Source organism: Pochonia chlamydosporia, chromosome 2 (assembly GCF_001653235.2).
Source record: "Pochonia chlamydosporia 170 chromosome 2, whole genome shotgun sequence".
NCBI classification, from domain to species: Eukaryota; Fungi; Ascomycota; class Sordariomycetes; order Hypocreales; family Clavicipitaceae; genus Pochonia; species Pochonia chlamydosporia.
The window spans coordinates 2,943,762-2,964,931 of record NC_035791.1 but is presented as its reverse complement, the minus strand read 5'-3'; the positions used below and the strand labels follow the sequence as shown (position 1 = coordinate 2,964,931).

The 21,170-nt window shown below is 49.6% G+C and overlaps 8 protein-coding genes across 8 annotated transcripts; 4 read left to right on the top strand and 4 right to left on the bottom strand.

Annotated features, from left to right (window-relative positions):
• Positions 1-29: 29 nt before the first annotated feature.
• On the top strand, positions 30-786 carry VFPPC_17545 (hypothetical protein; the record flags this gene model as incomplete). The annotated part of the gene is made up of 2 exons (XM_022429245.1): positions 30-177; positions 422-786. The coding sequence occupies 2 exons, from the start codon at positions 30-32 to the stop codon at positions 784-786; spliced, it is 513 nt and encodes a 170-aa protein (XP_022285728.1).
• A 600-nt stretch (positions 787-1,386) lies between these two features.
• VFPPC_03001 (ribosomal protein MRPL25) lies at positions 1,387-1,987 on the bottom strand (the record flags this gene model as incomplete). The annotated part of the gene is made up of 3 exons (XM_018282560.1): positions 1,387-1,422; positions 1,484-1,544; positions 1,608-1,987. 3 exons carry the CDS (start codon positions 1,985-1,987, stop codon positions 1,387-1,389), a joined length of 477 nt encoding a protein of 158 aa, XP_018147086.1.
• A 393-nt stretch (positions 1,988-2,380) lies between these two features.
• On the top strand, positions 2,381-4,522 carry VFPPC_03000 (DEAD/DEAH box helicase; the record flags this gene model as incomplete). The annotated part of the gene is made up of 1 exon (XM_018282559.1): positions 2,381-4,522. One exon carries the CDS (start codon positions 2,381-2,383, stop codon positions 4,520-4,522), a length of 2,142 nt encoding a protein of 713 aa, XP_018147085.1.
• Positions 4,523-4,713: 191 nt separating this feature from the next.
• VFPPC_02999 (valyl-tRNA synthetase, mitochondrial precursor) lies at positions 4,714-8,025 on the bottom strand (the record flags this gene model as incomplete). The annotated part of the gene is made up of 5 exons (XM_018282558.1): positions 4,714-5,120; positions 5,185-5,718; positions 5,903-6,337; positions 6,436-7,410; positions 7,470-8,025. The coding sequence occupies 5 exons, from the start codon at positions 8,023-8,025 to the stop codon at positions 4,714-4,716; spliced, it is 2,907 nt and encodes a 968-aa protein (XP_018147084.1).
• A 916-nt stretch (positions 8,026-8,941) lies between these two features.
• Positions 8,942-10,553, top strand: VFPPC_15593 (V-type ATPase, C subunit family protein; the record flags this gene model as incomplete). The annotated part of the gene is made up of 3 exons (XM_018293346.1): positions 8,942-9,070; positions 9,128-10,019; positions 10,072-10,553. The coding sequence occupies 3 exons, from the start codon at positions 8,942-8,944 to the stop codon at positions 10,551-10,553; spliced, it is 1,503 nt and encodes a 500-aa protein (XP_018147083.1).
• A 153-nt stretch (positions 10,554-10,706) lies between these two features.
• VFPPC_15592 (ATP synthase gamma chain precursor) lies at positions 10,707-13,723 on the bottom strand (the record flags this gene model as incomplete). Its single annotated transcript, XM_018293345.1, has 5 exons — positions 10,707-11,580; positions 12,510-12,634; positions 12,697-12,830; positions 12,896-13,485; positions 13,668-13,723. 5 exons carry the CDS (start codon positions 13,721-13,723, stop codon positions 10,707-10,709), a joined length of 1,779 nt encoding a protein of 592 aa, XP_018147082.1.
• A 480-nt stretch (positions 13,724-14,203) lies between these two features.
• Positions 14,204-17,356, top strand: VFPPC_02996 (DNA topoisomerase I; the record flags this gene model as incomplete). Its single annotated transcript, XM_018282557.1, has 6 exons — positions 14,204-14,258; positions 14,434-14,648; positions 14,716-16,326; positions 16,400-16,651; positions 16,710-17,159; positions 17,216-17,356. The coding sequence occupies 6 exons, from the start codon at positions 14,204-14,206 to the stop codon at positions 17,354-17,356; spliced, it is 2,724 nt and encodes a 907-aa protein (XP_018147081.1).
• Positions 17,357-18,460: 1,104 nt separating this feature from the next.
• Positions 18,461-19,655, bottom strand: VFPPC_02995 (glycoside hydrolase family 18; the record flags this gene model as incomplete). Its single annotated transcript, XM_018282556.1, has 2 exons — positions 18,461-19,497; positions 19,553-19,655. 2 exons carry the CDS (start codon positions 19,653-19,655, stop codon positions 18,461-18,463), a joined length of 1,140 nt encoding a protein of 379 aa, XP_018147080.1.
• Between the last annotated feature and the right edge of the window lie 1,515 nt (positions 19,656-21,170).

The window sequence follows — 21,170 nt, the reverse complement described above, 5'->3', positions numbered from 1 at the left end:
CTGCTGCCACTATATATGCTTTGATCACAATGGTACCGGGCGGGCTGGTGTCTACGGAGTGGACGGAAGACTCGTGTTCTTTTTTTGTGTTTGATCAAGAGCTTCGGCATCTTTTAGGTAAACGTGCGTATACAACGGATGGAGACGTCGAATATGCCCCTGCGGACTGGCACGGAGGCCAAAAGGAGACCATTTTCTTGGAAGTTCTGCTTTTAGACTCTTGATGCTTGCGATCGTCTGGACAAATAAAAATTACTAAAATTGCTTTCAATACATGGAACAATCTATCCAAAAATTTACTGCTCGATGAGTCTACGTGAACACTGCGGTCCAGAGGTTTGACAGACATGTCAATGTGGCATGTAGATTATTGGCTGAACAATCTTGTAATCTGACTTCCTCACTTTAACAATCACGACAGAGGGGGCTTATCCTGACACACATGTCAACTTTTATCTATTTTATTTCCATCTAGATGCGTATCATCATCCACCACCGCAAAATGAACCCGTAACCACAAACTACAATCCTGACACCCGACCATCAACTCGCCCTCGTCCTCCACGTCCATCAAGTCCTCCTCCCCGAACAGATAACCCCTCTCATTCCCACACCGACATGACCTGTACCACCGGTCCGTCTCTTCATCATACGGCAAGTCATCCAAATCTACGTTTTCAACGCCCGTTTGAAACCTCTGCCCTGGCCCACCTCCCGATAGCGCTTGTGCCTGACGGAGCTGGGCGTCGTACTGTGTTCGTTGCCGTGGCGAGGATAGCACCGTGAATGCGGTGGTTATTTGATCGACTGAGTATAATTCCTTGGCGTTTGTAAATTTTGCAGATGCCTGGCTTTTGGGGTGTTTGTCGGGGTGGTTGTGGAGCAGCGCTCTGTGATATGATTTCTTTATGAGTTTGGCGTGGTCTGCTGAGTCGTCTATGATGGAGGGTGTGAGGTTGAGAATTTCGTAGTGTGTTGGAGATTGGAGTGTAGCCATTTTTAGGAGTATATGTTCATCGCCTCTTGTTTCTATTTCTATTTTATCGGGTTTGTAAGGTGAGGATGGTGATGAGGTTGGTGGTGATGTAAATTTGCTGCATCACGTGATATGGTGATAGAAGTGGTGATTTTGCGGGATGAGTTCTGGATGTCGTAGGGTGTGTATGGGGGGATTTTCATGACTTATTTGGGTATGTAGATACTGTTTTTGGTCTATGTGGTTTACGAATCGTGGGCACCAGCGAGAAGGATTATACGCACTCAGGTGGGAGGAGGGAAGCTTGGGTATGAAGTTTGTTTGTCTTTAGTGATACATAGAAATACACAGAATATATACATTGCTCCTCGTCGACGGCATGAAATCCATTACCGCCTTGCTCAAATGATTTATTTGGGCCATTTGGTCCAGTTTCTCTTTCCCACCTGTTGGATTCGTTAGCAAGGTCTGATTATGGCTGAGCAGATGGCCGGCTTTTTGACTTACCCTCTTCCATGCCTTGATGAGCTTGGGCATCTCCAGCATTGCCTTCCTTCTCTTTTCCATCCTGAAAACTACCGTTAGCACACAGCCACAAATAATCACCAACTTAAACACAGCGCAGACATACTTTGCAATCATGTGTCGTTCGTGAATGTGACCCTTGACCTTTTGTCCAACACCAGTACCCTTGACTCTCAAGCCATGCTCAACACGGTGCGCAAGTCGATATTCCGTCCCCTTGGTCGTCTCGGGCAGCAGTTCTTCGACGCCGTGCTCGCGTGCCATTTGCACCAGCTGCGCTTGTCGGCGGTACGAGTACATCGGGTCCTGCCATTTTCCTGTGATGGGATGCTTGTAGACTCGGAAGGGATCAGGTCGCTGCTCTTGATACGGAGTTGGAGCAGCGCCGGCGGTTTGAATTGATGCTGGCGGCCATCGAGCAAAGAATCGTTGCAAAGGCTCAGGTAGCGTCTTTGCCAGTTGGATGTACTTGGTTGCGGAGGCCATTGCGTCTTGTCACGATGCGAACCTGCTCGAACAAGCAGAGCATCCAAGACCACTGAATTGGCTGGGGGTTCCGGCTGAGAGGATGGGTTGGTGGGATCGAATCGACAGAGGTTGATTGAAGGTCTTGACGTTGAAGTTGCTGCTCCCAGCCAAGGTACCCAACTTTTTTTGCAAGACCCCTGTTGGCACTGGAGGTTGTCGCATATGGGCCCTCTGATTGGTTGGATGTCAACATGCAACTGCCACAGGCCTCTGAAAGTTTGGCAGCCTTGCCTAACATGACATCCTAAGATCTGTCTGGTGGCGGAACGACTCACTTTCGCACACTCTTCATCATTCCTTCAGTATATTTCGTTTCTCATGTTCTGATGAGACTGCGGTAAATAAAAAACGATGCCTCTCGATATAGAAGAGATCCTACGGCAGAAAAAGGCTGCAGATGCCGCTGCTGCGAAGCCTCGCTTCATCCCAAAAGCGCAGCGAGAGCGCATGGCAGCCGAGCAAGCTAAGAAAGATGAAGAAGAGAAGAGGCGCAAGATCACAGAGGAGGCGCAAAAACGCAAACAAGACGAGAGAAAATGGGCGGCCCGATCCAACGGAACGCCTTCTACTACGAACGGCATTTCAAATGGTCCAGCCCAAGCTCCTACGGCGCCACGATCGATGAACCAACGAAAGGGCGATAATAAGAAGGGCGACAAACCTAATGGAGATAAGAAGTCCGCAGAAGATATTGAAGCCTCGCTATTCAGGTCACGATATCTAGGGCCCGAGGTGAACCAGCAATCTAACTTTTCTGCGAAGAAGAAGCGCATGCGCACAACGGAGAAGAAGTTCAACTTTGAGTGGGATCTAGAAGATGATACGTCAAGAGACAACGACCCGATATACAAAAACCAGACTATTAACAGGGGCGGCTCCCATGCTGGCCTAGGTGGCGAATTCGATGAAGAAGCCGAGAGACGGGCTCGCAAACGCGCGAGATTAATCGAAGAAAGGGACGTCGAACATGGTAGGGAACGAGCAAGAGGCATCATGGAGGACTTCTACCGGGCGCGAGCCAAAGCCAAGGAGAGGGCGGAGAGAACTGGACTCGGAAGGCACTGGTCGGAGAAGAAACTCGAGGAGATGCGCGAGCGAGACTGGAGAATATTCAAGGAAGACTTTGGCATCTCGACCAAGGGTGGCGCCATCCCAGATCCCATGCGAAACTGGGAGGAGTCTGGTTTACCCGGGAGATTGCTTGATATCGTGGATAGAGTGGGCTACAAGGAGCCGACGCCTATTCAAAGAGCAGCTATCCCCATCGCCCTACAGGCTCGTGACCTGATCGGTGTAGCCGTCACTGGTTCCGGTAAAACAGCAGCATTCCTCCTCCCCCTCCTGGTATACATTTCCGATCTCCCTCCCCTCACCGAAGTCAACAAGAACGACGGTCCGTACGCACTTATCCTGGCGCCGACCCGTGAACTGGTACAGCAGATCGAGACTGAAGCCAGGAAATTCGCTGAGCCACTAGGCTTCCGCTGCGTCAGCATCGTTGGTGGTCACTCTCTTGAAGAACAAGCATTTGCTCTACGAAACGGTGCGGAAATCATTGTCGCCACACCGGGTCGTCTCGTAGACTGTATCGAGAGACGACTCCTCGTCCTCTCACAATGCTGCTACATCATCATGGACGAAGCCGATCGCATGATTGATCTCGGTTTCGAAGAGTCCGTCAACAAGATTCTCGACGCACTTCCCGTCAGCAACGAGAAGCCCGATACAGATGACGCCGAAAACGCGCAGCTGATGAAATCCTACCTCGGCGGGAGAGACAAATATCGACAAACGATGATGTACACGGCCACCATGCCCCCACTAGTAGAACGCATAGCGAAGAAATATCTCCGTCGTCCCGCCACAGCAACCATAGGCAACGCCGGCGAAGCAGTCGACACAGTCGAGCAGCGTGTTGAATTCGTCTCCGGCGAAGACCGCCGCAAGAAGAGACTGCAGGAGATTCTGTCCAGGCACGACTTTGCACCCCCCATCATCGTCTTTGTCAACATCAAGAGGAACTGCGACGCTGTTGCACGAGACATCAAATCCATGGGCTGGTCCACCGTCACTCTGCACGGCTCCAAGACCCAGGAGCAGCGAGAAGCAGCGCTTGCTTCGGTGCGCTCAGGCGCAACGCAGGTCCTCGTCGCTACGGATCTTGCTGGTCGTGGCATCGACGTGCCTGACGTTTCGCTCGTCGTCAACTTCAACATGGCTATGAGCATTGAGAGTTATACCCATCGTATTGGTCGTACTGGTCGTGCGGGCAAGAGTGGTGTGGCGATTACGTTTTTGGGCAACGAGGATGCCGATGTCATGTATGACTTGAGGCAGATGTTGAGCAAGAGCTCCATCTCAAAGGTGCCGGATGAGTTGAAGAGACATGAGGCTGCGCAGTCGAAGCCTGTCAAGGGTGGAGGAGCAGCCAGGAGGGATAAGGAAGAAGCTAGTGGTGGAGGTGGTGGTGGCGGCGGTAAAGGTGGTTGGTGAAAAGGATCGTAATGATAGAATGTAAATACAAGTGTTGTACTTGTGATGAATAGTATTAGCGAACAAAATATGTTTCAAACAGCTTCGCCAGTGATGTGCATGTGCCTCTACAAACTCGAAGTGGTGATATGAAGTCCCAAACGACATAAAACACCTGAACAAAATGTATTTTTAAAATCTCTCTACTACGTCTACTCTAATTTGAGCTGCTCAAATTGCTTGATAGTCTCCTCAAAACTGACAGCCTCCTGCTTAGCATCAGCCAGTCTCTGCTCGTCACCCTCACGAATAGCCGCAGAGACCTTCTCCTTGTAACCAGGGTCCAACAGAATCTTTTCCTGCTTCTGAATGCTCATCTTAGCCTTCTCCAGCTTCTTCTGGGCCTTGGCAATCTCAGCATCCATGTCAACGCGACCCTTGACGTGCAAGAAGACGGCAACGGAGGTGGAAACAGGATAGGCGACACATCCAGCAGGGCGGGGAGCATCAGGTCCAATAACGTGCATGGTCTGGACGCTCTTGCCACTGAGGGACTTGATAGATGCCACTTCGGCGTTGCAAGTCTTCAGCGTAGCCTCGTTGTATGCCTGGACAAAGACTATATTGGGCATCATAATTAGCAATCTGTGAGTAGGAAAAAAAGTACTACATCCGGAGTGAGCCTGACTTACCTTCAGCATTCTCTTTGAGTGAGTACTCAGACATGAGGGATCTGGCTGCCTTGGTGCAAGCCAGGACGAGCTCATAAGCTGCCTCTGATTCCGGATCCTCCAGGAGAGGGCTGTACTGAGGATACTTGGAGATCATGATAGACTTGGTGTTATCGCCAGGCCGTCGGGGCATTCTCTGCCACATCTCTTCCGTAATATAGGGCATGAATGGGTGGATGAGAGTCAAAGCCCATTCTAGAGATGTATACAGAGTTTGAAGAGCAGACTGGCGCTCTTCCTCGGTGCCATCTCTGATGATGGCTTTGGAGTTCTCAATGTAGACATCGCAAAGCTCCGCATACCAGTACTTGTAGATAATGGTGGTGGATTTTTGGAACTCTCTGTCCGCAATGGCAATGTTTAGATCTCTAGCAGCGCTGTTCATCTTGTGAAGAATCCATCGCTCGGCTAAGGTCTTTCCCCGAATGATGCCATCTGCAGCGGGAGTAAAGTCGTTAGGCAAGCTGCCCAGAACGTACTTGGTAGCTTGAAACTTTTGCAGGAATTAGTACACAATCAAAGCGAAATTATTTTGTGGAAGATACTCACAATCTTGTTACAGAACTTGCGGTATCCGTGAATCCTAGACCTGTGTAAGCTCACTACATCAAAAATTCAAAGCAATACAACCATATGAGCACTTACACCTTGACGTCCAAGTTGATGTCGCCGCCGCCAGTGCTGGCGTTAATCATCGTGAAGCGAAGGGCATCTGCGCCACACTGAGGGATACCGTCAGGGAAGGCGGTCTTCTGGTATTTGGTGGCCTTCTCAACCTCGCTCGGGTGAAGATTGCCCTGGTAGAGTTTCTGGTGTAGGTCGTCCAACTTAATACCGGAGATTACGTCCAGAGGATCAATGACGTTGCCCAAACTCTTACTCATCTTTCTACCCTCAGAATCGCGGACCAGACTATGACAGTAAACTTCGCTGAAAGGGATCTTTCCGGTCATCTTCAAGCCCAGAGTAATCATACGGGCAATCCAGAAGAACAAGATATCCCAACCCGTTTCAAGAACGGTGGTAGGATAGAGGGTATCCAGGTCATGAGTTTTGTTGGGCCAGCCCAGAGTGCTGAACGGCCAGAGTCCAGAGGAAAACCATGCTACAACATTTGTTAATACAGGGATCTCAAAAGATAATAGTAGGCGGTTTCCTTACTGTCAAGAACATCCTCGTCCTGTTCAAGGGTAAACTTCTTGCCTGGCAGAGCAGCAGCTGCCTTCTTCTCAGCCTCCTCACGGGTTCGGCCAGAGAACCAGAGATTGTCATTTGCGGTATCCTTCGCAACTCCCTCAATGTTAGCAAAGTAAACGGGGCATCGGTGACCCCACCACAGCTGTCTGCTAATGCACCAGTCTTGTATATCCTCTAACCATCTGAAGTAGCTTCTCTCCGCAGTGTCTGGTCTGATCTTGATCTTGCCCTCTCTGACAACCTCTAGGGCCGGTTCAGCAAGCTCCTTCATGCGAACCCACCATTGAGGTTTCATAATGGGCTCGATGACATCTTTTGATTTCTCGCACAATGGGACCTTCATAGCGTTGTCCTTCTTGTCGACATAAAGACCCTTCTCCTTCAGGGCATCCTGGATCGCATAACGGACATCAAAGCGCTTCTGGCCTTTGTATGGGCCAGCGTTCTCATTCATCAAACCATCGTCCGTCAGAATGTTGATAAACTGGAGCTTATGTTTTTGTCCCAGGGTAAAATCGTTGGGATCATGGGCAGGGGTCAGTTTAACAGCACCAGTCCCAAACTCCATGTCGACGTACTCATCGGCAATAATGGGCAGCTTTCTGTCAGGAATAAAAGGATGGACAGCACTCTTGCCAACAAGATGTTTGTATCGAGAATCGTTGGGGTGGACAGCAATACCCGTATCACCAAGCATAGTCTCAATACGAGTGGTGGCAACTTCGACGGTTTCATTTGAGCCCTCAATTGGGTACTTGAAATGGACGATGACACCAAACTCAACCTTCTTGTCGTAACCTGGAACATCAAGTAGCGTTCGGCCAGTGAGTTCCTTGTTGTCGACTTCCAGGTTGGACAGGGCAGTGTTCAGGTGTGTGCACCAATTGACAAGTCGGTTAGCTCTGTAAATGATACCTTCCTCGTGGAGTCGGACGAAAGTCTCAACGACTGCAGCGGAAAGATTGGCATCCATGGTGAAAGCTATGAAGTGTTAGTCAAGGTTTAGGTGACCAGGAAGCACAATTGCATACCCTCTCTGCTCCAATCAAACGAGCCACCCATATGCGTCAAGGCCTTGTTGATGCGCTTGTGGTAATCTTCCTTCCACTCCCAGACAGTTTCAACGAACTTGGTGCGGCCAAGGTCATGTCTGGTCTTGCCCTCCTTCCTCCAAAGCATCTTCTCGACGACACTTTGAGTCGAGATACCTGCATGGTCGCATCCCGGAAGCCACAGCGTTGTCTTCCCGTTCATTCGGTTCCATCTAATCATGAGATCTTGCAGTGAGTCACCCAGGGCGTGTCCCATGTGCAAAGATCCCGTAACATTAGGAGGAGGGTGGACAATGACGAAGCTGCCAGCTTCCTTAACCTTGCCATCAGGAGTGAACTTTGGCTTGAAAAAGCCCTCCTTCTGCCACCAGTCGTACCATGCAGATTCAACCGCAATAGGATCGTAAGCCTTGAAATTGGGATCCTCGAACGATCGAATTCGCTTCTTCTCGCCGGCCGGGGTATCTTCAACATAGGGTGGGATTACTTCTTCTGCCTTCTTCTCCTTGGCCTTCTTTTCCTTGTTAGCGGCGTTGGCAGCCATCTGAGCAGCCTTGGCCTTCTTTGCTTCTAGCTTAGCAGCTTTTTCGGCTTTCTTACGCTCCTTTTCTACTACACGAAGTCCCAGTTAACAATAATGCGACAAAAACAGTAGTTCCTTGGTAAGACAATGACTTACACTCCTTCTCTGACTTCTCCTTGGGAGCTCCATCGGCAGCCGGAGCTGCTCCAGCATCGGTGCCGGCAGCTTGATCCGCTGGTTTAGGGGCCTATGTCATATTAGCCCTTCATCCTGCGTTTTACCGATCGAGTAGCATTGGAAGTTGTGTCGTACTTGAGCTCCCTCGCTTGGCCCAGCTACATGATGTATTAGCTGAGTCCTCCTGTAACAATATTTCTAATTCTTTTCTAACCTGGGCCTCCTCGTGTACTATTGCTTGCCATGGCGGCACGTGCGGTTGTAGTCAAGGGTCGTCTTGGGGAAATGGATCGCACTCGAAGTGCTCGAACTGCAAGTCTGAACGTCGTACTGAAAACGTTTGGCGGAAGCCCGATATGAGTGGGCTTCTACGTTCTCAGGAAGAGTAATTGAATCCCAAGAGATATATAGAGGCACGGATGACTCAATTCCTGAGTCTCGGTGCAGCCCAAAAGGTTTCGAAATTTTGAGTCACTCCAGCGACACCGCAAATACTTTGACAAGAAGGTGGGATGAGGAGGGGTCCAAAATGTGGCGGTGCAGTCAGCATTTGGCAGGTGAGGCAGCTTCAGCCACATGACACTTGCCACACGACTAGACTCCAATTGAGCCAAAGTCCAATTGAAGCCAGTCCTCTTTGGAGAAATATCGTTCATCACAAAGCTTGATAAATTAATCGTTTTACTATACTCTCTATATTTGTTTTCTATTTAATCTTAATAATTTGTTCTGCTTTCTACCTTCTCTACAGATTTTTAGCATGACGCGTTGTGCACATCGTTGTATGCTGAGAAGTTTTGCTCCTAGGCGCTACATTGCATCACGACGACAGCTATCTACCTTCAAGGCCGCTGACCAAACACGCTTCTCGTATTTTTTGTCGCCAAAGGTGTGTCCTGAATAACATAAGGAGGTTTTTTAATACCAGTAATACTAAAATAAACAGGACGGACCTCATGATCTCCTCACCAAGCTGAGTGGCAATGCTGGGTTAGAGAATTCAGGATGCCACAATGCAGCAGTTGTTCTGGCAACGCCAGATCTAGCCAAACAGCTTGACGACCAGGCATTCTGCTTAGAACTCGTCAAGCTGCTGTCATCTTCTGCAAATGTTAGCAATTTTCACCTCATGTGCGCAGTTGTCGACAACATAACACCCGCCTTGGGCGACGTTACCCCTTTGCAGGGCATCTCAGTTCTGCGAGGCCATATCGATACCTTGCTACCTCAGCTATGGCAGCCAGGCCCTCCAAGAGAAAAGGCGGACAAAGATTCAGTTGCAGCTCTCACATTCGGCATGGGAATGTCAACTCTGACACTGCCATTGACACGAACAACTTTTCTGAACAACAGAACATCCACCCTACTGAGTAGTCGTTATGATTTGTCCCAAGACAAACCGGAGATCAAAGATAGAAACGAAAAACAGTGGCAGCATGTCAACATTGCATTTGACAGACCTCCATCTTCAGTTGCCGATCTCGGATTATGGGCGCCGTTGTCACCAGTGACTCGGGCTCGGAGAATAACAGAGAGTTTTGGTAACATCGTGCGAGGCATCGATGTTGGTGGAAAATCAACCCCAGCCTCAACAGAGTTAGAAGACTCTGTAAACATCATGTTTGAGCACAGGAAGCCGACACAAAGCTATCAAGGGCCAATGGGAGTGTGGGCTCTGATCACGCCCGACATACCTGAGGCTGACTCACTCCTCAACGCCAACGCTCCTGACCCGGCAGACGTATTGGAGGGTAAAGCTGTGCAGCGAAAAGACGTTGAGTCAACAGTTCATTACCTCCAGCAACAGCATCAGCTTGGCAGCCGTTTCTATCAAGTTTGTAAGTACTTATGATAAGCTATACACCGTATTGTTGCTGACATGATGTGCAGTGAGCGGTGGAGGCGGTTGGGGGCCCAAGAAGGGTCTTTTGTCTCTTGATCCTCAACAGACGCATTTTGCCCTGTCAGAAGAGGAAGAAATGGAAAAGTTTATGAAAACCATGGATAATTCTGGCTTCGCGCCTCCTGGCGCAAGTATCCAGTTCTTCATCCCTACAATGGCTCCTCCACAAGCAACCAGTTGCTCTGCCACTGGTGTTGTATTTGGGGTTCCGTTGAGTACGGAAACAGCAGAGCTTGATGAGTCTACGCCGAAGGGATATTTTGTTGCTGACCACTTTGGGGCTCTGTCTAGTCACGGTGTCTATCTTTCCATCCCGACAGACGCCAACTCATCTTCTAGCCATGAGTCAAAGCTCGGCATTCCAGGTGGGAGAATATTCATCGCAAATTCCGAGGCCAGGCCAGGCGGCTTTTTTAAGTTCTTGGGCGCTGGAGGGCTGGCCGACGCCGGAACAATAGCCCTGATGTGAGGCTCAGCAACAAATCAGTTGAAATGTACAAAGTGTAAATATACTGTATTTGTTCTCTATGATCAAAATTGTGACTAGCCTTTGCACAGTACCAATGAGTCGCAATGCTTTCATACTAACAACATGTCAAACAGTTTGCGCAACTTGGCTTGTTTATTCCATCTTTTTCCTCTTTCTCTCCAAACCCTCTCCCAGGGCCTCCGCCACATCCTCGACACTCGTCCCTCTCACTCTTTTCCCGATCTTCTCCTTCCCAAGTACCGCGTCCTCTGCCACGGACTTGTACACCCCAGCTATCCCCTGGAACAACTCCTTTGTCCACCCTCCCTCTTCATGCATTGTGTCTGAGATTTCTTCCATTTCCCTCACCCATCTATATGCCTTGGGCGGCATATCCGGCACACTTCTCTCCGCAGTAGCCAAATGGGTTGGTAAAATCTCGCCCATTTGCCTCTTCAGTTCGTCTACTACTCCCAGCTGATGAGCAGTAGTAAATGATTGTGTAGCCAGTGCTGTGAAGCCCTTTGCAATAGCAGCGAAACACATCTTGAGGCCACTCGCAGCACCAATATCCGGCGAAATAGACCGCAAGTTGAGCACTTCGGCAAGTTTCTCACCAGGTTCTAGTGTCGACAGATCATGAGGTCCGGAAATTGGAATATTCGGGCGTCTCCATTCCGGATCTTGATCGTTGCTCTTCAAAGAATCCGTTGCAGAACCAGCTACTTCTCTTGGCCGTGGTGGTGCGCCGAGAATGCATCCGTCAATGAACTTTACGGGAACCCGGGCCCTTTCGAACATGCGCGCCATACCCTTTGCTGTTGAGGGAGAAACAGCATTCAAGTCTAGGAATAATACAGAGTCGGTTGCGGAACCTCCTGTCAAGGCATCTGTAATGCGCTGCGCTGTGGCTTCCGCATCCCGAGGCGGCACAACTGAGAGAATTACCGGGCATTGCTTTACTAGAGCGAGGTCTGATGAAAGGAGTTCTACATTGGCGGCTTTGGCCCTATCGATGGTATCTTGACTAAAAGAAATCGTTAGCTACTTCAGGTTGATTTGTGTACCCTGAGTAATGACTTGCCTTCTGCCCTGGCAGTTGGTTGCGACTGGGAAGCCTCGAGCTATCAACAGTTTGGCAATGCCAACACCCATGTCGCCCATCGACAGGATGCCGACCTTTGTGGCTCTACTGTTGCTGGAAGACATTGTACAATTATTTAGGCACTTTTTTGTAATGTTTCGCAGTTTGTAAACACTTGCGAATTGCAAGGCGGTGTTAGAGTGAAACAAGGCTGGTTGACTTGTGTGATGGTCACGGAAGTCATTTCTAATTAGTAAGACCGAACTCGGTGACCCATCATAGAGACCCAGTAACCAAAGGTCAGCACAATGGGACTTTGAGTCGCATTTGTTACATTATATGGCAACTCAATTCATCTTTTCATTTTGTAAAAGAGCTGGACTATGCTTTGAGTTTGCAAACACAGTTCAAGGTAAGGGCTAAGATCGCCCTCCCCTCCGACGTCTGGCATAAACCAAAAAGAGCACCATGAAGCTGAAATTATAAGTTATTGACAACCACGGACAGGGTACTTGGGCTCATGATGACAACCAGCCATGTCAGTTTGAATTCATGCGCTGTTTGTTTCAACATGTGCTTCGTCAACAACTGTATAGGTGAAATCCTACCCACGACAGGAGACTGAACCCTCCCGAGTACCTGTGAATCATGCAACACGGCGCAATGAGATAGTGAACCCAAAACTGGAAGTATTATTTACGTATGCACGACGGCCAGTGATCTGTTCTACTAAGGGAGTATATTTTAAGGCTTTAATACACTGCGGATACCCTCCAGCAGACGGGTGGGCATCTCTAGCTTTGTTACAAAGGGAATATATGGTCTTTCAACTCGAGGTGTTGCAATTCTCCTTTCTTTATCAAGATTCTTACATGTCCTCCGAGGCGGTGGCACCAGTAATAATTTCGACCAGTTCTCCGGTAATGACAGCCTGTCGGGTTCGGTTGTACAAAATCTGGTACTTGCCGATCATCTCACCAGCATTCTTGGAAGCATTCTGAGCATAGTTAGCATGGATCTAGCATTGATAATAACTCTAGAGATTGATGTTTCACGTACGTCCATAGCGTTTCGTCGGGCAGAGATCTCACAGGCGTGGCCTTCGGCCAAAGCCCAGTACAGGTTGTTGGCGAGACTGTACTCACGGAGGTTGATCAAAGCATCCTCATCGACCTCAAAAGCGGAGATGTTGGCTGTAGAGCACAAATATTAGCTCGTCTGACAGGTTTCCCTATTAGATATTATATTTTGAACATACGGGACTGGGCAATCGCATCCTCGGAAAATGCCTCAATCAAGGTAGGTTCATAGGTCTGGGCGTTGATGAACTTGTTGTACATAATCTTAACGTCGGTGTATTCAGTAGGCAGCATGGTGATCTGGTCGGCGATGGCCTGCGCATCAGCAAAGGTAGGAATGTCCTTGCCAACACCGGCGAACGAGAGCTGGATGCCAGCGGCGTTGGTTCGCTGGAGCTGAGCCTTGCACTTTTCGCCAATGATGACGAGGTCGAAAGGCTCGGCAACTTCGTTGGCACGGGCACGGATGCGTCGGCTGAGACCAGAGTGAACACCACCGCAGAGACCCTTGTCGGAAGAGCAGACGATGATGAGGCTCTTCTTCTGTTCAACTTCGGGAGCAACAGTCTCGGCGGCTTCGAAGACCTCATTGGCGGTTTCACCATACTTGCGAGATTCGGCCATAGTACGCTGGGCGCGAGTAAGCTTGGTCGAGGCAACGATCTTCATTGTACTGGTGATCTTCTGGATGTTACGAATAGACTTGAGCCGTCCTTCGATTTCACGAAGAGTCGCGTAGGTGGCAGCTCCATTGGGGCTAGCGGTAGCTCTAGAAGCACGAGTTTCGTTAGCAAAACAAGTTCTTTTGCACGGCAAACTCTCCCCAACAGTTCTTTCCCATAGCATATCAGTGCATTGCGCGGTCGTGGTTGTCGTGGTGCTTTTGTGTGTTGCACATCGTCCGGTTATTCGGTAACAAAATCTCGGGTTCATGCAATCTCCTAAACTTACCGCACAGGAGCTGTGGCCGCAGCACGGAGAGCCGGACGAGCCGCCCTTGACAACATCGTGACAATTGTGAGAAGACGAAACGAGCCTCTGGCCAACGGTGACCCAATTGATCGCGGCGTACGGATCAATTGATTTCGGGAGTGGTTCGTGATGAATCGGGTGAGGTGATTGCGGTCGCTGGTTTTGCTCCATCGCTATTTTCCCGGCAAATTGGCGGCTAAGGAATGTCACGTGATCCGCCATCAGCCTGCTGGGCCTACCCTCCGGGCATGCTCAGAAAACACGATGCCCTCGATCTAACTCTTGATCCTGCCATTATTTAGGCTTCCTGCCCAAGGCTCCTAAGTTTTCTCCCTCTTCTCCTTCACCAGGCGTTGAGGGGTGGCCACGCTCACGTTCTATTTAATTATTCCTTGAATTCTGCTCCACCTCTACGCCCCTGCAAACCTCTTTACTACGAGTGTGTTGATGAAAAAGGGCCGTCAACCGGCGCGATCTTTCTAGCTAACTGGAACCGCGACTTAGCAACCACAAACATGAGTTCTGACAGCTCCGACGATGACCGGCCACTTGCCAGGCCTAATGGACATCGTGAGTCCTTCCTTCCACAAGTTTAATGCTCATTTTCAGCTTTTTGCCTTTGTCTTACTCGCTGCGTTTGCGAACCACGACCTTGTCGCCTCTTGTCAGCTTATTGCGCTGCTGCCTCGAGGGCCCAAGACAATTCGCGCATAGGAGACTCAAGGCTAATGCATTTTTCCAATAGTTTCATCATCCAAAGTGTCACGCGCCGAGGACAAGGCTTTGGATCGTTCGCAACCACGAAAGACGAGCGGCATGGCTGGTATAGCCGTGCGTAACGGACCAGTTGATGATGCCATGGATTTAGACGCTCCAAACGGTGTTAACAAGCGCAAATCACGCTCGTCCATCTCGAAAGTCAGTTACAGGGATGAATCTGATAGCGATGGCGAGCCTCTGGTAGGTTTGAAGCCTTTTACAGACCACCATCGGCACTGCGTCAAATTTTTAACACTCATATTATTAGGCCAAGCGTCCAAAACCCACTTCCAGGCCTGTCGACTCGGACTCCGACGATGAACCGATCAGCAAAGTCAAGGCAAAGAGGAAGTCAACGTCCATGCTCGCTGATTCGTCCGATGATGAGCAGCCCTTAGGCGTTCAGTTGGCGAAGAAAAAGGCAGCCATTGAGAAGAAGGCAGCCAGTGAAGCTCAAGCGATTCGCGCAAAGGAGGCAAAGGCGGCCAAATCGACTCCTAAGAAGAGTATAAAAGACGAGTCGGATGATGAACCGTTGGCCAAGTCGTCTGCAAATAAACGCCAGTCAAATGGTAGTTCTACCAAACGCAAATCCAACGGCGTCAAGAAAGAAGAGTCCGACTCTGACGCGCCGATCTCAAAGAAGGCCAAAGCTAAGAGCAAGACAATGACGCCTGCTAAGGGCAAGGCCGCGGCTTCAGCAAAGGTTGCCAAAAAATCCAAGGAAACCAGCGAAGAGGAAGAGGAATATGAATGGTGGAATGCACCGAAACCCGAAGACGATAGCATCAAGTGGCAGACTCTTGAGCATAATGGTGTTCTCTTTGCTCCAGAATATGAGCCACTTCCCAAGAATGTCAAACTCATTTACGACGGCAAGCCGGTGACCTTGAATAAGGAGGCAGAGGAGGTGGCGACATTCTGGGTTGCTATGATGACACCTGCCTCTTCACATCACCTAGACAACCCAGTCTTCCGCAGCAATTTCTTTAACGATTTCTCAGAGATCGTGAAGAAACACGGCGGTGCAACAGATAGAGAGGGAAACAAGGTTCAGATCAAGAGCCTGGACAAGTGTGACTTCACAAAGATCTACGACCACTGGCTTGCTAAGACAGAGGCAAACAAGACAAAGAACTTGTCAAAAGAGGAGAAAGAGGCCGCCAAAGCGAAGAAAGATGCACTCGAAGCGCCCTACCTCCACTGCCTATGGGATGGCCGAAAACAAAGAGTGGGCAATTTCAGAGTCGAACCCCCAAGTCTGTTCCGTGGTCGTGGCGAGCATCCCAAGACTGGTCGTGTCAAAACTCGTGTGCTTCCAGAACAAATTACCATCAATATTGGGAAGAATGCCAAGATTCCCACTCCTCCCGCAGGGCACAAGTGGAAGGCTGTGCAGCATGATCAGAAGGCAACTTGGCTGGCCATGTGGCAAGAAAACATCAACGGTGCTTACAAGTATGTGATGCTTGGTGCCGCCAGTGACGTAAAGGGCCAGAGCGATTTCAAGAAATTTGAAAAGGCTCGTGAGTTGAAGAAATACATCGGCAAGATTCGCAAGGACTATTCTCGGGAGCTCAAAAGCGAGATCATGGCTGATCGTCAACGAGCCACGGCGATGTATTTGATCGACCAGCTCGCTCTCAGAGCTGGCAATGAGAAAGACACGGAGAATGAGGCCGATACAGTCGGCTGTTGCTCGCTCAAGTATGAGCACATCACACTTGAGCCACCTGACAAGGTCACATTTGACTTTTTGGGTAAGGACAGCATTAGATACAACGAGACTGCCCATGTCGAACCCCAGGTCTTCAAGAACCTGAAGCTGTTCAAGAAGGCACCAAAGACGGACGGAGATGACCTTTTCGATCGTTTGACCGTAAGCAAATCACAACCCAAAAGTCCCAATACTCTGCAGATGTCGTTTCTCGTTGCTAACTCCAGGGATGTAGACCTCACAACTTAACAAGCATCTCAACAGCTATATGACGGGTTTGACGGCAAAGGTATTCCGTACATACAATGCGTCATACACCATGTCGACGTTGTTGAAGGAACTGTCGCAAGACCCTCGATCCCGAGGCACTATCGCTGAGAAGGTCAAGCTCTACAACGACTGCAACCGTAAGGTCGCCATTCTTTGCAACCACAAGAGAACAGTGGGTGCGGGGCATGAACAGCAAATGCAGAAGATGGGTGATAGAGTAAGATGACGACGATGCTCCCGAGTTCACGAACATGATACTAACAGTGTACCTTCAGATCAAGGGCTTGCGATACCAGAAATGGCGAACTAAAAAGATGATTCTTGATCTCGAGCCAACTCAGAAGAAGAAGAAGGGTGCCAGTTGGTTTGAGCTCGACGACGATCTTGACCAGGCTTGGATCCAGGAGCATCAGCAGTTCCTGATCGAGGAGCAACGCACCAAGATTACAAAGAAGTTTGAAAAAGATAATGAGAAGCTCAAGGCCAACAAGGAGAAGCCAATGCCTGAAAAGCAACTTAAGGAGCGTCTTCAGGCAGTGAAAGAGCTTGAAACCAAGTTCAAGAAGGAGAATAAGACTGGCAAGGTTGAGGCAGAGGGTAGAGGTGCCTCCGTGGAGAAGTGCATGAAAGCTATTGAAAAGCTCGATGAGCGTGTCAAGATTCTTGAGACCCAGGCCGAAGATCGCGATGGAAATAAGGAAGTTGCTCTTGGAACTTCCAAAATTGTAAGTGTTGTTTGCCTCAGGGGCTATCTAGTTCTGATTACGCTAACTCCTGGCAGAATTACATCGATCCTCGTTTGACGGTCGTATTTTCCAAGAAGTTTGACGTGCCGATTGAAAAGTTCTTTTCCAAGACTCTTCGAGACAAATTCCGATGGGCCATCAAGTCAGTTGAGGATGTTGATGACTGGGAATTCTAAACAGAGGGCCACGACACTATATATTTTTACGATGGGTTTTCATCAGTTTTTGTTACATTTTCTCATTCCTTTTTACAACCAACGCAAATGCACCTTCTTTCTACAGAAGGCAGCGTCGAATTACACATATACAGTGATCCAGAGACACGCATCATTTTTACCAGAGGGGCGCGAAATGGCGACTTGTAAGATGGAGCATTGGTACGGCGAACCGGGACAAGCGGCGCAATGGAGGGCGGAAGAGCCTACTTACTGGGTGTAGCGGGCCGCAATTCAACTGGGAGCACGGAGACACATACCAGGGATATGATTATATATTCGGGCTATTATTATTGTGTGGCGAAGACATATATTCGCAAATGTTCTGCACCAGCATGAGCGGGACGCAAATTCAGTGTTAGCGGGCAATGGTGAGGAAGCCTTCAACGGTAATCATTATTGATGGCTTTGTGCTTTTAGATGAGACGGTTAGTTTACGGAGTATAAAACAGAATCAATACGAGGCTTTGCTTTACATTACAAATTACACCAAGATAGCTGCTTTACCGCACGGAATGTGAGACTGGTTTGTATGGGAAGTACTGGACACTAGTTATAAACGAGTCAGTGATGGATTATGCCGAATCTCCACATACACAACGCTGTCTACGTTTCAGGAAGGTCACGCCGGTAATTTTAGATGCAATGTCCCATCTTCATGAAATGTACGTGTATTCGTACCATTCTTCTTGTAAGTACGCATCATGCAGTGTTCTAAACTATACAAAAGCCACTACAATGTCTCATGCCCCATCTAATATGTACTGATTGCGGTGACTACATCACCAACAAAATATACGATTAATTACAGCGCCAGGACAAGCTTCCCAGTCGCATATGCTCATTGTCGATCCTTCATCTCCATATATGCAGGTCCAATCAAACATCATACCAAATCCGTTTCATGCCAAGATGTCCCTTCTATATGCAACATTTCCGCCGGGTGTGTGTAAAACAAAAAATCCCATCAAACGCCAGGCTAATTATCAAGGATATAATCCGCATAAAGTCCCAAATACGAAAATAGAAAAACCATGCAAAACGCCCCATATAAGAGCGGAAGTATTACCAAAGACGGTAGATAAAGGTCAACACTCCCAGGGTCAGGGGACATAGCGTGGCAATGGCAATGGAAGCAGATTGCTTCAGGGCAGCGGCATTGTTGCGCATAATCTTGCCATTGGGGGTCATGTACCACCCGCTGGGAATAGTTCCACCACTGGGACTCGCGCTGGCGACCCACGGCCATCCGGTCTGCGTGGCCGTCGCGGGACTGCCGTCCTTGCCTATGCCGCCGACGGGGACGGACACGAAGCCTGTTGATGTTGGGGCGCCACCCGAGGGAGTGGCCGTGACGGTTAGGGAGTTTCCGTTGTTGAAGTTGCCGTTTACGGAGCCGCCTATGGCCTCGATGGACTCCCACGATCCAGATGTGTCCTTGTACTTGTACTGCTTACCAGTGGAGTAGTCCGCTATAACGACGCTCTGCACGAGCATACTAAACGGACCCTTCGAGTAGTCTGTAGGGCCGCGAGCCCATTCCACGGTGCCGGGCGGGTTGGTGTTTGGGTCGCCGCCCGCCCAGGCCCCAAACTTGACTTGCATGGGCGTCTGGGGATACTGGTTCGCCTGGGCGTCGGAGGCTTTGAGCTCGCGGACGACTTTGCCGCCGGCCATCCACACGATGCGGTCCTTGGTCCAGTCGACGGTGTACTTGATGAAGTTGGCCTGCGTGCCGCTCACGGAGTGGAACTGCCCGCGGTTGTAGGTTGTCGTCTGGCCCTTGCCGAAGTAGTTGGACTGGATTTCGTCCGGGTTGGAGCCCAGCCACTCAATGTCGATTTCGTCGAGGTCATCAGACTCGAGGACCAGGGAGGAGACGATGCCCGCGCCGGGAGCGGCCTTCATCGTGATTTCGACGCGGCCAAACATGATGTAGAAGAGTGATGCGAGCTGGGGGGCGTCACCGCCTCGTGCGACGGTGAAAGACACGCCGTTTTGGTTGTAGGTCGGTGAGCCGGATGCTGCGAAGGAGTTGACGGCGCCTTTGCGGAAGTCGACGTTTACTGTCATCCCTAGGGCTGTGTTGGGGGGACATTGTGCTGTAGAGTTGTCAGTGTTGATATTCTATGAAGTGAGGTGGGAGTGGTGACATACTGCTTTGTAGGGGATTGCATTTACTCCATGTTTGTGCGGAAGTCTGTTGTATGAAGCTTGTTGCTGCGATTGCTGCCGCCGCAGCGTGGAAAATACTTCTCATGGTGTTGTGCTGTGTTGTGCTGTGTCGTGTAGTTCCGTGTATATGATAATGTCGTTATCAATCATGTGCAAGCCACCATCAAGCTCGAATTGTCACGTCAGAAAGAGTATGATACAAACATGCATGTGAAGGAGAAAACAGCGGCAGCCCAAAAAAAAAATTCGATTTTGCACCAGCTATATCAAGCACACCACGTTGGGCACCGCCATGCCCAGCCATCACCGAATCCAACCGGTTCGTCGTCACAGCCAAGGCGGCAGCCAGAAAATCTCCAGTTTACATCCTTGGCTAATTTCGTGTATCGTGGGCAGGACTACGTAATTGGCCAGAAATGACTGGGTGTCCTGACAGATGTAGAGCGGGAAATAAGAAGAAGAAAAAAGTCAAGTAATCTGGGAGGTTGGGCTGGTGAAAATGCGGTGCAATTGTTTCTACATTGTTTGAATGCCTTGATTGATTGATGGTGGTGGACTTGGCGGTTTGAAAAAGGTGGCTGGGTTGAAGGAAGTGGCTGGGGTGGGGCGGAGGCCAACTTGGGCAGCCATGCCTGAGTGGTGAAGGGTCCGGTTGCCCTACCCTATAGTGTATGTCCTTTCGGGAATCAACCATGCTATGGTTTTGCAGTGACGGACGATGAGCAGTCAGTCAACTCGGACATTTTGTTTCCCGTCATTGCAACTAGCCGTGGATGCCGCAGTGACAAACAAATTGGTTGCATGTCCTGTGGGAAGTGCGTGCGTAGCCCAACCCAGCGCACAGAGTCGCTTCACCATATGCGCCATGTGGGAAGGATGTCAAGGCGTTTTACAAGTCGCAAACTATGTCAAGACAAAAGAAAGTTTATACCAGAAAGACCTGACACTACAACCACAGACCATAAAGACAGTATTCTCAGAAGCAGGGTCAAGCAAGGGGCATGGTCAGTTGGTAGTTGGGTGTAACCCCGCAAAGTCGTTTGCAACAACACCGTTCAGGATGGCGAGAGGATCATAACCATCAATATCTGCCGCAACTATTACAGTGCTGTAAGCTGACCAACGGAATCCTCGTCAATAGTTTCCTGCCACAACTTACCCCAGAAAGCAAGAATGCCCACTCAATCAGACAACCAACAGCGTTGTACTCCGTACGCTTCCCCAGACCACATGAGCCTCGGGCCATGACAATGAATAAACTACCCTGTCTGTCGCCCGTGATATCATGTGTTCTCCCCACACTCAACTCCAACTTGTCATGTCCAGACCAAGTACGCCTCAACTGTGTCACGGACAATTGCCAAAGCGCGCTCTGTCGATCAGCTATGCACATCCTCACCAACGGTATGCCATTCCCTTCAGATGTCGCGTTGCCACTCCCCCCAGGGCAAGCAGAAACGCCCATTAATCCTCCAGACCACCAACATTTGAGCCCACTCCCGGATAAAAAGGGTTGGTGTTTCAACTTGCTCCCGCATACCTCATGCGAACCGGTCTCGCTGCAACTTTGACACCAAACAGTTGGCGTCATCAAACTAGG